Source organism: Vitis vinifera, chromosome 19, assembly GCF_030704535.1.
Source record: "Vitis vinifera cultivar Pinot Noir 40024 chromosome 19, ASM3070453v1".
Taxonomy (NCBI): domain Eukaryota; kingdom Viridiplantae; phylum Streptophyta; class Magnoliopsida; order Vitales; family Vitaceae; genus Vitis; species Vitis vinifera.
Genome location: NC_081823.1, coordinates 7,639,896 through 7,656,009, shown reverse-complemented (window position 1 = coordinate 7,656,009; position 16,114 = coordinate 7,639,896). Strand labels below are relative to the sequence as shown.

Here is a 16,114-nt window from a genome sequence, read left to right as displayed (position 1 = left end):
ATCTTATTTTAAAAATAAATAATATCAGTCACTTCCATATAAAATGAACAAACTATGTATAATGGCATAAAAATATTCACAAAATTAAAAATAATTATGGGGTATGTCTATTAGGAGTCAAACTCAAAATAGCAGGAAATCATCTGTTTTTCAGAACTAATTAGTAATTAATTCTGAAGTTTCCATCTAATTCACATGAGATTATTCATTTGGGTTGTAACTCAGCGATCTCCTTTACAACATGAGCCTTATCTTCCTCAAATCCCTCATTCTCTGCAATCAAACAAACTTGGATTAAACTCAGCCCCAACTGCCAACATGGCCTTAATTCAAGGCAAAAGCTTATGATACCTCCATCAATCTTGAAGTTGCTAAAAAAGAATAGAAGCTTGGTTCTGTTGGCCACTAGTATGTTGATAATGTCATCAGGCTTATTCTTGTTCGCAACAAATAGCTGTCGGAGCGAGACGAGAAAAGCAGATTAAAAACCAGTGAACATTGCATCCAAAATGACATATTACAAGAACCTGCTAAATATTTGAGCACCTTGAACACATGAAAGGCTTCTATCTGGATGGTCTTGCTCGGCTCCTGCAGACAAGGAATTCATAAACTTAACAGAGTAAAACTTAGCCCATTGTTGCTTTTGATTACTGGGAACACAAACTTGTGGGCTTATAACCGGTCCAGATGGAGCATAGAGACAACAATTGATGCCTAATATGTTTATTTAGAGGGCATTTAGAGATGCCCGATATCTGAATTTTATCCTTCAAGTCATCAAGTGCTATGTGAAGAACCTAGTTGAATCATTTCAACCCGAACTCAGAAAATTCACTGTGAATGCATTATTATCATATCACTACTATATTAATATGGAATGGGACAGAATAAGCCATCCCAGCATTTGAATTTAACAATAAAGCCGACAATTTAAATCTTGTCAGAAAGAAAATGCAAGACTAAACATACCCTGAGAAGATTCATTAAAATCCTCATGTTATCCTTTGAGCTGACATAGCGCACCATCACAGCACAATTTGAACGATCAAGTAAAATTTCTGCCAACAGCTGAAAAGGATTACAGAGGTTGTCAGCCTAAGGATTGCTGTAGTATCTCTTTTAGTAAGATATATAACCCCAACAGAGCCTAAAACATTTGCTAAACAAACAAAGGTTTTTATTCATGCTGCAGCAAAATCAATTCAAGAAAAAAGAGAAGCTGTCCATAAAATGGTTGTGAAAATTACAGCATAACCAGGGCCATTGTTATTCTTAGGGTGTTCTCTAAACACATGCATCTACTCTTAGTTCTGGTGACTATAAGAGCATGAGAAAAAAGACGTCTCAGAGTACTAATAGTGGTGAAAAGCGAAAATGACCCCCTTATAAGAAATAGATCGAGTACAAAAGAATCACATAGTAAATTCAGATATTTTCATTTCTTAACACCCTGAAATCTCAAAATTTTGATTGTACCTTGACACCTTGACGCCTAGTGACATAATTTTCAGATTCCAGCAGCTTTGTGTTATATTCTGCAAAAAACTAGAACCATAGACATAGTTTTAGGCTTCTATGTCACCATCAAACAGGGAAGGCAAATAAAGAAAAACTAATCGGGAAAGACAATTTGTGCACTGGAATTTGATGGAAAAAAATATAAAAATAAAAATCAGACTTATGCCTGAGTACATGGTAAACCTCCTGAATATCAATGAAAATAACTTCTTACCCAATCATAATTCCATTTAAGAAATTCAGCTACTGTAGACTTGTGCCTCGTCAGAAGCTCCTGTGATGAATGGTTAAAGTAGATCAGTGCACAAGTATGTAAATGAGACAATTCTCTGTTATTAGGACTGGCAGGAGTTCCTGAATATTCTATACCACAATTCTTCTTTTAAGCCTGGATAATAATTTAGTAAAACAGATATTTTTCATTACCATCATCCATACGTGATAAAAAAAAAAAAAAAAGAAATTTCCCAGATAATATAAAATGCTACCTGTGCCAACAAAAGCCATGGTCAGAACTTATAAGAAAAAAGAAGTCTCCAATAATAAAAAGCAGAACTAAAAGATGGCAAATACTGGAGAACTATGTGGCCTGTAAAGAAAAAAAATCCTAGCTGTTGGCCACTCATCTCCCGCTTCATTGTTCCATCTCTAACTTTGGCATGATTTCCAGATCTTCCTTTATCTAGTTGGCATAACCTAAGTGGATATTGTTTTCATGAAACTCTTGATACGTATTCCAGCAGAACCTTCATGGGGTGGAGGACTTCAAAGAATTTGTTATTTGACTAGGAGTTGTCACCAATAGTTGTCTCTAGTTTTTCATGAGGCGTGTTTTGCTTTGATCTATTTGTGTTTTCTTGAGGTTCATGAGCATTCCTCTCTCAGATTCACAGATTTTTATGGAGCTTGAATTTGTTCGCTTTGACATGGTTTCATTTTATAGGTCTACACATTTGGGCACTTTTAGCCACAGAGGTGCACCTCTTGGATATTCCTTTCTTTCAAATTACTGAGTCCATCTAATTTTCTTATTGAAAAGAAAAACCAATTTCTGTTTCTGAAAACAAAAAAAATGAAAATTCCATGGAAAGTGTAATTGAAAAGGTTCTTTAAGAAGGTTCATTTTCAGGAAACATAAAAATGTTGTTTTTCGTATTTTAAAAAAGCAGTACTTTAACAAATGAAAATGTCCAAGAAACAACAAGTTTTAAAACATGTTCATCATTTTCATCTTTGACAAATCAAAACAAATTGCATAAAATTGTTTTCATTCCTGAACCTGCCAATTTCCAGAATATACAAAATGGTGCTCAACAAGAAACTTATTCCCTGCATCTTGCAACTGAAGACTCAGATCAAAATTATTCTCAATCTCTCTAAATATCATACCTCCCTGTTGTATCAGATTACTTGACTTTCATTGACTCAATTCTTGTGAAACATGGAATCATTCTATACATCAGATAATCTCAATTTGATCTAGATTGTTTCATCACAGTGATCATTACCAATTAATTTTCCAGATTGTGCTCGGTTATACTAGTATCTCCTTAAGAGTTTAGATCAAAACTGAAAGCTACTAAGCTAGGTAATTTGCAGCCCTTCACACCAGAGAGCAAATGGGTAACAAGCACAACCTACCTTAAAAGTTGCAGTTGCATCTGCAGCAACATCAAAATTTGGGATTTGTATATAGTCAAAAAACTTCCTCATCTGCTGTGATTCCAAGACATGCCTATGAAAAATTAAAGACAATGTGATACAATTGAAAGTTCAAAGGAAAATGCACTAGAATACCCAATTAAGGAATCACAAAAAATTATGAAAAAAACTAGACTTTTACTCAACTAGGTCAGGAATAAGGGGCCATTGTCTCATATTAATGGTGAATGTTTCAGGCTATCAAGCACAAATGCAAAAGGACACTGCTAGTGGGACCAGCACTACGTAATGGCTTTTTTTTTTTTTTCCAGATTCTAAATAACTATTAGTTGTTGGATACAAGTATTGTACACAAGGATTTGGAAAAATATTGAAGACTGATAAATAACATAGACATCTTCGCCCCCTATTGCTAGATATAAAGAGGAAAAAAAAGGTGTTTAAACCATTGAATTCAGCTTAAAGTACTCTACCTCAAGATAAATATTTCTTAATAAAAATAAGGGTCCATAGAAATACAAAACACATTTTCACCTTCTGATTAAAAAGGATTACAGTAGTTTGAACCAATGTCCCAAAAAAAGAAAACAAGAAACCCAATTTACTAATCAACCTTTTTCATATCATTTACCTTGCAATGCTCTGATGGCGTATGCACTCTTTCAACATTCCACCATAATGTAAAGCAATGTCCAGATCCTCATACCTAAAGGAATTCCATGATAAGCAATATATTTTACAAGTAATAAGCTGAAGATTGATAAATAGAATGTCTAAATATTCTCCAATGATGCTAGTTCAAAAGCAGATTCTTGATCCTGGACAGAGAGGGAAAAGTCAGGCCTAACCAAGGTTTTGGGACCTAATTCAGACAATCCCATCTGATTATTAATATCAGGTATGTTTAAATACTATAATGTTCCTAAATCTATTTCATGTTTTGTTTTCTTCTGTAGTGTGTCTGTTTTCTAGAAATTTTCTTCCTAGAAACAGTTTGGTGAGTACAGTTCAGGCTTAGCCAAGCCCAAATTTAACCAAACCAGAATATCATCCCCACTACCCACTTTAATTTTAGAGATTTCCAAAATGAGTGGAAGCCCTTCACAAACCATTCAAGGATTAGTGTTATAATGTGAAATAGTTTCAATGGAGTTGGATAAGCAGTAAATGACATTAAAAAAAATTGGACATCTTTCATAATTCTGTCTGTAATGCAGATGCTTTCGTACAGATTCGCATTCTAACTTGTGAAGACAAGAAAAAAAAAACAATTTATATTCTCAATATAATTTAGTAAAGCCAGCATTTCTAGACCTCCAGAGCCAATTGCTTACCCTGATATCAAAAGCTCCATAAGATCTAAGTTTGCTTCCAAGTAATCAGAAGCAATGAGTCGTGATTTAACCTGTTGCCTCTGCAAATTTGCAACCACTTGGGTGGCATCCCTACGAGCCTATTAAAATTTTTCTTCTTCATTATTAGCAATCCAGGAAAATAAAAGTACAGAATGTGGTAAAAGGATGAGCAATCCAATATCTGCATATTATGCATTTATACATGAAGCAAAACCAGAAAAATAAATATGAAACTAATTCAAGTTTATCATGCGACATGATTAATATACAAGATATTAATGTTTAGCATCCTCACCTCCAAGTTCATTTTTCGAAGAAAGATAATGAGGAGACGAAGTGTGTTCTCTTTGAAAAACTCCTGGGTCAATTCTGCACAAGCTTCAGCAACAGGTTCATTTTCACCACTACCATAGAGAATCAACTTTAACTCCCAGATGAGCTTACTCAATTCTGCCATCTGAAAACAAGTTTTCACATCAATTACAACAGAACAAAACAAAAACTAACTGAAAATATGCAGCAGAGTGGATAAACAATTCATGAGGTTGCATTGCTTCTTACATGTCCATGCATAAATACATGGGAAATTGTCAACTTAAAAAAGGGTGATAAAAAAAAAAATTCCAGGTTCATGCCAAAAGTAAAACATACACTTTATATCTATCAGAACTATAATCATCTTGCCACAGCCCACAGAGCATAAAGTGAGCTATTATCCCTACAATCTTACTACTTGGTTAAAATTAGAAATATAAAAGATAAAGAACAATTACCCAACATCTACTTCATCCACCACTATTTTACATCCAGAAAAAGACCAAAAGTTTAGAACCTGTTCGGGAACATTTTCGAAAATAGTTTTTGAGAATAGTTATCAAAAATAGTTTTATAATGTTTTCTAGAACAAAAGTCTGTTTAAGAACCATGAGTATTCTCATCTTATTTTTGTGTTTTCACATATTTCTTAAAAGTAACTTTTATTTATAATGCTTTATTTTCAATCATTCTCCATATTTTTTAAAAATTGCATTAAAAAAAACAAGAAACAGCATCTGAAAATAATTAAACATGTTATCAGAGAAATATCATATTTTCATAACAATTCTCGAAAACATGTTTTGGTAACCAGTGATAAAAAATTGTTCTTGAGAACAGATCCCAAACATATCTTATGCTCCCTTGAACCACAAAAACACAAGTAAAAACTTCTCTTCCTTGAACTACAATCTGTTATAGAACACTGGTAACCGGTTGGATCATGATCCAATTTTGACCCCATCAAGAAATTGGTCACAAGACTACTAAGGTCCAACTTTCCACATCTGAATCCAATTTATGAGATTCAATTACAATAGCATCCAACTCTTATGCTTGCATAACTCAATCAAGCCCAACTCAACCGATCACATAACCAAAAAACTTAATCAGTGGCCATTCCGAGTGGAGCTTGATCAAACTCAGATCTTGTTGCAATGACACCAAGTTTGATCAATTTGCCACCCTAGGTACATCTTATAAGATTCAAAATTTTCTTCTTTTCTCAAGAACCGAAGGAAATGTGAGAAGAAACTCATGAACTCTAGTACAATTATCAAAATCATTTCCAAGCTTATCCTTTTCCAAATGAATCAGACGAATTTAACCACAGAAATGTGCTCAAAAACACATCATTCAACACTAGTTCAGTCTCAAACCAAAATCGAACTTCACACAAGCCATAAATTAGACCGAACCTTCAGTTCGCGCTTGGTGTCACGGTCGCTGCAGCCGCTGAGGTATATCAGAAGGTCGCGAGTTTGGCGGACGAGGTATGCCGGAGTTCGAGGCTTGGTCTTGAAGAGTGCTTTCATTGTGCTGTTGGGTGGTCCTGGGACGAAGAGCGCGATTTTCCGGGAAAACTCTCAGAATTCTCTATCTGTGTTTGCTTGTGTGGCCTTTTCTCTGTAAGGGTATGGGATATGATGTTTGGAGAGCTGTTTGTTTCTCGGGAAAATCGAGGGACTAGTAACGTTGCCATATACACGTAGCTGGTTCGATATTTGCCTGCCTTTTCTTTTTTCTTTTCTTTTTTCCTGGGACCAAAAATGACGTCGTTTTATTGTGCGACGTGAGTGGGATCCCATCAGAATGACGTCGTTTTAGCGCAGGGAGTGAATAATGCGCTTTCCCGCGAGTATTTTTAAATACACCTTTGTATCTTTCAAGCCAGCACTTGCCAACTTCACAAGGAAACTCTTTATGTTTCAATATATATATATACATACAGGGAAAAGGGTTTCCCATGTCTCAAAACTCGTACTCTTCAATAAATATGGTATAATAATCATGTTAAAAATATAAACTCAGGTTCAAATCGTATTAATCTAATTACAAATAATAATTAATCTAAATACGATTATACCTAACTCAAACCTATAAATAAATATGTCGGATTCAAGTTGTATGAATAAATCGTATTAAACTTTAGGTTATGTTTAGTTCCCGGAAAATACTAAGAAAAAAAAAATGCAAAAGAAAATAATTTTTTCATGTTTAATTGCCTTATATAAAATATCAAAGAAAATTAAATATAATTAAAACTAATTAAAAACTTATATATTTAAAAATTATTTAATCTTTATATTGATAAATTAAAATAAATAAAATGAGTTTGAAATAACAAAAAAAAAATAATTTATCAACTTTTAATCTATTTTATTATTTTCCTTCACTTTTTCTTTTCTTCCATTTTTCCTTTATATTTTCTTTCCTTTACATTTTCCTTCAAATTTTATGAGAACCAAACATAGCTTAGTGCTAGTAATCACTTCTTAAATTAAAGAAAATTATATAGAATATTCATTAAAAATAAATAAATTAATTAATTAGGAAAAATTATTTAATAAGGATGAATTGTGGATGTAAACCACTTGCATATGTGATTAGGTTTTATCTATATATATATATATATGGTAAGATTTCGCATAAATCTCAAAAAAACCGAAAGATGAAAAAAGAAATAAAAACAAACTCTGAACTTGTCATGCACTTAAATGTGGAAAAAGACACATTTGTCTTATAATTAAGTTGCTTTATTTGCCTTTGATTCCGCTATTTTTTTTTTCTTTTAGCAAGCATTTTCTACAACCAAAAATATCTAAAGAGATAAAATTTAGATATAAATAAATTTAGCCATGATTCTTTTAAAAAAGGAAAAAGATCTAAAAAGGGAAATATTTGGGACATAGGCCAGGTAAGAAAATGAGACTTTTTAGCCAGGTGTCATATTTTATTGGCCACATCATGGAAACCCATTCCTTGTGGATTAGAAAATTAGGAACAATGCATGAGCAAATCAAGCATTACTGTATTAGTTTTCTCTTTGTGTCAACATAATAAACTTTATCTTTGCCCATCTCTATAAATATCCTTTCCATAAAATATTATGATTGTGATTCCAGTTCAGCTACTGACCATTTGGAAAAATTTAAAACAAATGTTAAAAATATAAACAAAAAGACAGTTGAGAAATAAAACAATCATTGCCAGCTGCCTTCTTTATGTCACCTTATGAATCCTTTTTTCCTTGGTGCCAACTTTCAATGGTGCTGTGTAAAAAACTACCCTTCCAGATTTTAAAATAACATGCCATTTCCAGTTACCACCCCCATATTTGTTAGCCTCTGCCCTTGTAACCAACCCCTTCATCTGTTTGTCAGAGCTTGGAACCCAATGGAGCTTCTTCCCAGCATTCCAGAAGCTCCGATGTTTCAAAATTGAGGAAGTCCTCAGTTTTACTCAAGCCTGCAATTCACTTTCAAATGGTGTCAGGGATTTGCCATGAGATGAGAGAAGAGGCAAAAATGGAGGATGATGGGAGGACTGCACTGCAGTGGTGTGGATAGCCCCATAAATCCCATGTTGATAACCTGGATGAGGTGTGGAGGGTGGATGGAAGCAGTTACTTATTCAAGTTATAGAGACTGGGAAAGAATGAGAGGAATCTTCAGGGTAAATGGGTGTTGACTCGTGATCTGATCACATTTAGAGATCAACATTAGCAATGCCCATGTATGGTCTCTAAGGAAGTGCCACGTCTCACAGCTTCAGTGCCAGAATTTGGGCTTGCTCCCAGCAGTCTTCTGCAGGAAGTGTGTAGCATTTGATATAATTCCAGAATGAGTCCATTAAAAAGAGCTACCAGGGGTCAAGACAGAGGCTATTTCACCAAACATTGACAAACAATATTTAACCCATAGAAGACTGTCATTTCATCAGAATTAATCACAAGATTCCACCCATCGCCAGCCAGCAAGAAAAAGAAGGAAAACACCATCACTAACTACAAGCCCCATGCAGGTACCATGCAAAGTTTCACATCTTCAATGAGTACTAACTTAACCCAAAGTTGCAAACCTAGTTACTATTAATCCTAGTCTTGGTAGGATACATTTTCTCAAGGAGTAGTGGAATTTCTAAGGCTTCAAGAGTATAACCGGAAATTTCAGGGAAGCATCAAAATTGGAAACATCTGCGAAATTTCAGGACAACATTTGGAAACAGGTAAATGCCAAAACATAAGAAACACTCTGGAAAGTCCTAAGATAATCAATGTGGAAATATCTCCCATAGTTCTCATTCTCTTTTAATCTTTTGATATTCCTATAATGGTTTACAAACATTATTTCTTATGATTTTTAAATTCTTTCCTTAAAAATTTCCAGTTTGATTTCCCACATAACCATTTTAATACTTTCTATTTGTTATGCCAAAATTTCTAATCATGTTTATGCTTCTTTTAATCCAACATCACATTTCCATTTTTTGACTCTTAGATTACAGATTGTTTACCCATTTCATGTGCCAGATATATTTCTTGGCCAGAGTTGCCAAATTTCCCACTTCCATTTCCCAATCTTGCAACCGGATTTAAATTCTTTCCATGACTCAGCTCAGGCAGGAGGAAAAGGAAGAAAACAGTGTTAAAGCTTCAGTTGGGGGATAAGGCTTAGCTGAGCCAAATTTGAGCATTTTTCACTGTGATTTAAAAGAATTTACAAGAAGTCTCTCTGATCTGTATTGAATAGAATCCCACCAAATTGAAATCAACTGGTGAATCAGTCTATTGTACAAGAAGGTGGTTGTGTAAATAAATAAAGAATTGGCTTCCAAGCAAAATCAAAAGGTAGCCTACATCCCCCTCCTAGAGACACTAAATACTTGAAATGAACAATATGAAAGGTGCAAAGACAGCATATCAGGCATTCTCTCTATGGACACCAAATAATTCCGAAGTAATTATTCTATCCACCTTTCCCTGAAAATCTTCCACTGAATTGCTAGAGATGTGCTGCAAAAAGAGCAGCCAAGGCCCCTATGTTTTGGCAACCCGTCTTCAATGGATCATCAGTTGGAGCAAACCCTTGGAATGATAAAAATCCCCATTAAAGAAACTATAGTTTCTTTTCTTCAATGAAATATCCATTTGAACACTGCAGAATGGCAGCAGTGGGAAAAGCCAAAACTGTACAAAAAGAGAATATGGCACGCCAAACAATAGACTTCAAAAACTGAGATACAAAACATGGGGTGGACTTCTCTTTGTCCTTGTACTTCCCAGCAAAGAGGGATGAATCCATTTCCTGAAGAAACCATAAAATTTTCAGCATCCAAGGCTTTTCACTATGCTGTTAAGCTGATCAATAACCACTCTAGGATCAGCATATGATCCATCAAGATTAATGGCATGATACTCCAAGCCTTTCCACTGGGAAATCAATGCAAAATGCGGGCGCCTGTATAGGCTGCTAATAATTTCAAGGATCACCGTTTTTGGTCTTGCAGATATTATGTGAGTTAGACCTGCCCCATGAGCACCAATGATGACTGAAGCATCTTGGATGGCTCGAACTTGCTCTTTCATTGGCATGTGAGCAAATAATCCATCGACAAGGTTTATTTTGCATTCCAAATAATTAGATGCCCAGTTCTTTAGAGAATCAAACACCTCCTGTTCATTGCTAAGTCTTGATTCAACCTTACCACCATGACGTGGGTGAGCTACATAATCTTCTCGCCTAACAAAGAGGATATTGTGACCAGAGGCAGGCTTCAGAACACGGTGTCTTCCAACTGGAAACCCAAAAGCTGCTCTTATCATTTCTCCAAACTCAGATAATCGTGCAGTTTTCAGGTCATCAGGGTTTTGCCACAGATCATGTGCAAATGCTCCATGACAATTTATATTTTCAGACAGCCCCTTAAATAAAGCAGTCTCATATCCCAAAGGCACGAGAACTGCATGACGAAAACAAACTGAACCACTAAAGTTTTTAGCGTATTTAAGACTTGAAAACAGCGCTTTCCATGTTTCTTCTAAAGGTGCCTGAAAATTGTTGCCAGAGGGATTAGGTAAAGCAGTATTTACAAGGGCTGGCTAGTGTTCAATATGGCTTCACAACAAAACAAGCAGAATATATTGAATGGGACAAGTTCACCAAAATATAAACAAATAAAATAATAACAGAATAATTGAATGTCCAAGCTTGGTATATTTTATCTCTCTCTCTTATAGAAACTTAATTGGACCTCCAAATGTGTATCGTATACAGCAGCAACTTACTGTGCATCAGCTTTTTAAGCTTCAAAAGAAAGGAAAAGAAAGGACAAAAAAAAAAATAAAAAATCTTGAATTAACTTCTAAAGTCCATGTTCGGGTGGCATTTTTCATTGGTTGCTGGTTTACAGGTTCTTAGACATCACATATTATGAAGGCAGGAGCCAATCATTCACGAGGTGTCGAACTTTATATGAAATAATAAACTCTTTGCATTTGCACCAAAATTGAACACACAAGTTGGTATACCGATAAGAAGTATCACAATCATCAAAGCAGAATAGAAGCATGAACACTTACTGAAATTCTAATTAACCTAATTTTAGCCAGATTTAAGAAAAATAAATGGACTCATACAAATGCCAAATGAAAAGACATTTAAAACACAGTGGATGAAAAATATATCTTTGATAAATTAATTTTAAATCTATCATGTGTGCATCATGCTTCTTTCAATGAATAAATGAGAGCTTTCTAAGGTCTTTTCAAGAGGCCAAAAAGAAATTCTGGTACCTCAGAAAGCTAAAATTTTGATGGGGATCAAATTTCTATAATTGTATTTACTTAAAAACAATTTTTACCACACTCTCGAGAGTTTAGATCAGCTCTTGTTTGGATAGCCTGAACTCTCAGTTACTCAAACAACTGATAGAAACTGTAATAATGACACAAGATTTTCACTCAAAAGTTCATTTAATGGAATCTCATAATATTTTTTTCCTTTATTGGTCAACATCTCCATCATCCTCTTCCCCTAAAGTTCCTGATGTTCTCTATTTCCACCTCTTAAGGTGCCCATGCCTCCTTGTCCTTCAGTTTCTTATTTAACAACATGTGAAATAATCACACAGCAGGACTGAATAGTTATTTATGGTATCAAAAACTGATCAACACATTTTTGCAGCTTAGTCGATGAACATGATAACAAAAGCCTACAAAAGAAATAAACAAAGGGAAATTTGGTATACATACCCTACAGTGGCCATCTATAAAAACCAAATGAGGTCGATTGGGTAAGCCTGTCACTCTAGAAGCAACATATGCACTGTACCAATCTGTAAATGTGTGAAAAAGGTTTGCATACTCAAAGCGTGTGACTAGAAGTGTTGGTTCCTCGATCCACTGAAAGTAGAGGCTTTAATGTCAGGAACACAAAAATGGAGCAAAAATATATTAGAGCAGCAATCACGTTAGCAATGATAAATAATTACTATAACAAGAATGATCATGGGGCTGCACTCCATGATAAAGTTGTCTACTGGAATTTTTTTAACTTTGTGAAAGTAAAAATGGTGTCAACTGTTACATGCAAACCAAAAAACTCATTCAAAACAATCTAAAATATCAAGAGTAGGATAGAATTAATGTGTAAAAGCTTTGATCCACTCACATATGGTTTTTTTTTTTTTTGGTAGCATGAACTTGTATCATGGAATTGAAAGAGGTCCTATATCCAATTCAATTGATTTGTTGCATTGGAATAGAATAAAATTCCAAAGATCCCAACTCCACAAAAATAGTTCCCAGAATTGGAATTCCAAGTCAAATCTAACACTGTAATCAAACAGAATCTCAGTCAACCAACCACTATTTAACCTTGGTCTCAATGGGAACATTCATAGCATGTATGTCATTTGTGATGATTTAGGTTTAGTTTTATGTCCTGTTTTCCTCTACCTTTTATTTCTGGATTCTTAACCAAAATTTCCCAAAAGCTTCTGCACATACAATATGCTTTGAATCCCAATCGCAGAATAATTTTCCCTTGTCATATTGTGTGGTATACAATCAATCTGAAAGAGAATATGCCATGCGTTTGGACTCCATATTCCAACCTTCATTGAAGGTGCCTTCAGCAACCACACCTAGGATGGGATGGGAATCAACTATGAAAAGTGAACTAATCAGAACCCTTGTTCATTTCTCAGTTACAGATTCTACTCCAAACAATTTACGGTTTTGAATAACTCATTAACTTTTTCATCCATGAAATTGTATCAGATCCTCCTGAAATTTTTGGGATATAACCAATCTACATCTTCCGCCCCCCACCTTTTTTTTTTTTCATTTTGAAATTATTTGATTTCGCAAATTTAAGTCAGCTCCCCCATCGTGGAGTCAGATGCCTGCCAAGTCAACTGTGAATTTCGGAAACCCTTGGCACGGCATGCATGAAATGCCCCGTGAAGAATGAAAAGACGATAAAAACAAAGGAATTTCCAGTAATAAGCAGATTCAGAAGTATAAAAATGGAAATTTCAAGCCATTAAAATGACATTTACTCCAATATACTATTTAAAAAACCGAACTTTAATCCATATTTAAAGAAGTAATAAATTCAACACTTCTAAAACCAGAAAATTCCCAATAATTAGCAGATTGATCAATAAAATTTAATACCTGATCGCACTTGAACTCACTGGATCCAACCAATCGAATCGAATCAAGCAAGCCACGCATAGTATGCCGTGAAATCGCACCCTGCGGCACAAATCGATTCAGAAACTCTTCATCCACAAGCTTCCTCTGATCGCCAAACCGTTCCCCAGCATCAACCTCAAAGGCTCCGGCCTCAAACTCCGGCAACTCCTCCTCCTCCTTCCTCCCAATCACATTCTCCAACCTCTCCCCTCCGATCGACATCTGAATCCTCTCCGGCGTCATCCTCACCCTCCCTCCCTCACACACCGAACTCTGCAACGTCCCGCTGTGCCAGCACCTGAACCACCCGCCCCCGCCGGAGATCCCCGATTCCCTTTCCACCGAAGAACGTCGAAGGCCGATTCGGCGCGTGAAGCCGTTCCCGAAGTAACCCTCGCAGGAACGAAGAGCCACGGTGGGGTTCAGCGACCACGGAAGGTAAGACGGGAGAATTGGCCATGGCTTGGCGCGGGGGGTGATAGGGAAATGAGGGTGTTTTCCCGGCGGAGTTTTGGGGTTCGCCGGGGACGCCTTGTGGTTTCCGGGGAGGAGTTTATGGTGGATGAAGAGGTGGTGGTCGGAGGAGGAGAAGAAGTAGAGATAGATGGAGTTGAAAGCGAAGAGAGAGAGCAGGATCTTGAGCTTCTTTCTGTTCATGCTCACTCTCTCTCTCTCTATCTAGATTTTGTTTTCCCTTTGTCTCTGAGATGACTGGGTGAAGGTTGATGGAGAGCCTTGAGTCTTCTCCTAAGTCTACCGAATGGCGTCATGACGCGTGGCTAGATACGTGACCTCCCCTTGTACGTATCGTTTTTGCAACTCCACCCTGATCCCTGTTACGAATCAAGATTAGCTATGTTATGACAATAAAAAATATGTAAATGTTTTTTTTTTTTTTTTTTTTTTTTTTTTTTTTTTTTTTTCTGTTTTTCTGAAATATTAACCATTTCTAGTAAACACCTTTTTTATGGGTGAGAAAAATAAGATGACAAAAAATATATATGTATATATCATATTCATTCTCTGAATATTAAGAAATTTTTTTTTTTTTTCCTCCCATAAAATAAAATATTATTTTCCCTTTAACAAAATTGCTCAAAAATGGAATTGAAGAATTTGAAAAGATAATAGAAAAAGTCTAACTATTATGGGTTGTGTTTGTTTTTTTTTTGTCAGATATTTACTATTTTATTCCATTAAAAGAAACTTGTTATATCATCCGACTGAACTAAACTAAAACTAAAAAAAAAAAATGAAAAGATTTGAATATGAAAAGATTTGAATTCAATTTTTGGATACAAGGTTCGGAAACATAAAATGGTTTCATATCCTTTTGAATGAAAATTGTAGAATTTGTAATTTAAATAGAATTTAGTTTTTATTAGTATCTTAATTCTATTAAATGTTAAATTATTTGGTATTCTTAATGTCTTAATTTATTAAGTATGAAATTATTTTTATTTTTGAATAAGAAGCAATCCCTTACTCTTAGAATTCAGTGGAATAAGTTGAGCTACAATTGTTTTTTATTTGAAAAAATAAAAATCTGGAATAACAAGGTGTCTGTTTTTTTTTCAGTTTTTTACTAAAAACAATTTGTTTTCAAACTTAAATTGTTTGTTTTTCTATTTTTTCATTGATTTATTATAAATTTTTACATGAATGAAAAAAATTAAAATATTTGGTTTTTTCTAAAGGGTTGTTTGATTAAAAAAATCTTTCAAAATCCAAATTTTAGAAATTTAACCCTTCATCAGTTTTTGGTCTCATTTTAATGCTCTCATTTTTTCATTGTAAAAATAATAATTTCTTTTAAAATACGTATGTAAATACTTAAAATAATTAAGGGCATATATGACAAAAATGAGTTGCTCTTCAAACAAAAATACAAGAGAGGTCCAACTCACTAATATAGAGATTATTTCATCTCTTTTAACCAATTAATTCTTTTTTAAATATAAAAAATAACATTTTTTAATGTTTAATAGAAATAAAATATTACAAAAACAAACAATTTAATACTTAATACTATTAACTATTATTTAGTTTTAAGTTTTATTTAAAATTAAGTAAAAAAAAAAAAAAACACCACCTAAGTTTTATACCTTAATTTTAATTTAATCACTTTTTTCTTTTCATTTTATTATGATCATATTATTTATATATGATCATATTGTATATATTTGATCATTTTCTTTAATCTCTTTGCAATCTTTGTACATGTGAAAGATTACCATTTTTTTTTTAATCTTAATAATTAATTACATTTTTTTATACCTCAATTCATTAATACAACAAATACAAGTGATCTTTGTCAATTATATTTGGTAATTAAAATTTTATGAATAAAAAATATAAGTAAAATGTGTTTGATATTACATATAATAATAATATATTAACTTTAGAATCCTTTCGATTTGTGTTCCATTTTTTTTTTCCTCTTATATATATTTTTTTCTTACACTTTCTTTTAAAAATTTTATTAACAAAAAACGACGTTTATTTTTAAATTAATGTATTGTTAACACTAGAAAATTTTTATTATTCAAGTATTAAAAAT

General features: G+C 34.0%; 2 protein-coding genes across 4 annotated transcripts; both read right to left on the bottom strand.

Annotated features, from left to right (window-relative positions):
* Positions 1–39: 39 nt before the first annotated feature.
* Positions 40–6,745, bottom strand: LOC100252050 (putative MO25-like protein At5g47540). 2 transcript variants are annotated; one of them, XM_002275201.4, is made up of 11 exons: positions 6,272–6,740; positions 4,834–4,995; positions 4,518–4,636; positions 3,815–3,889; positions 3,163–3,256; positions 1,736–1,795; positions 1,480–1,548; positions 973–1,071; positions 547–591; positions 352–454; positions 40–273 (listed from the first exon to the last, which is right to left on the bottom strand). In XM_002275201.4, exons 1-11 carry the CDS (start codon positions 6,386–6,388, stop codon positions 206–208), a joined length of 1,011 nt encoding a protein of 336 aa, XP_002275237.1. In that variant the 5' UTR covers positions 6,389–6,740; the 3' UTR covers positions 40–205. The 2 variants fall into 2 exon arrangements, with proteins under 2 accessions (XP_002275237.1, XP_059591151.1); XM_059735168.1 differs by having other exon boundaries at positions 40–454; positions 6,272–6,745.
* Positions 6,746–9,570: 2,825 nt separating this feature from the next.
* Positions 9,571–14,278, bottom strand: LOC100232898 (beta-1,2-xylosyltransferase). Of its 2 annotated transcripts, XM_002275317.5 has the most exons (3): positions 13,534–14,276; positions 12,106–12,255; positions 9,571–10,902 (listed from the first exon to the last, which is right to left on the bottom strand). In XM_002275317.5, the coding sequence occupies exons 1-3, from the start codon at positions 14,209–14,211 to the stop codon at positions 10,180–10,182; spliced, it is 1,551 nt and encodes a 516-aa protein (XP_002275353.1). In that variant the 5' UTR covers positions 14,212–14,276; the 3' UTR covers positions 9,571–10,179. The 2 variants fall into 2 exon arrangements, with proteins under 2 accessions (XP_002275353.1, XP_010644515.1); XM_010646213.3 differs by lacking the exon at positions 12,106–12,255 and having other exon boundaries at positions 13,534–14,278.
* Between the last annotated feature and the right edge of the window lie 1,836 nt (positions 14,279–16,114).

Coding starts and splice junctions, on each gene's coding strand:
- LOC100252050 (XM_059735168.1), bottom strand. CDS start 6,388: ATGAAAGCACTCTTCAAGACCAAGCCTCGAACTCCGGCATACCTCGTC. Junction 3,890..4,517: donor ATGGAGCTTTTGATATCAGG/GTAAGCAATTGG, acceptor GAATTCCTTTAG/GTATGAGGATCTGGACATTG. Junction 1,796..3,162: donor ATGCAACTGCAACTTTTAAG/GTAGGTTGTGCT, acceptor CATTCATCACAG/GAGCTTCTGACGAGGCACAA.
- LOC100232898 (XM_002275317.5), bottom strand. CDS start 14,211: ATGAACAGAAAGAAGCTCAAGATCCTGCTCTCTCTCTTCGCTTTCAAC. Junction 12,256..13,533: donor GTGAGTTCAAGTGCGATCAG/GTATTAAATTTT, acceptor CTCTACTTTCAG/TGGATCGAGGAACCAACACT. Junction 10,903..12,105: donor TTATAGATGGCCACTGTAGG/GTATGTATACCA, acceptor AACAATTTTCAG/GCACCTTTAGAAGAAACATG.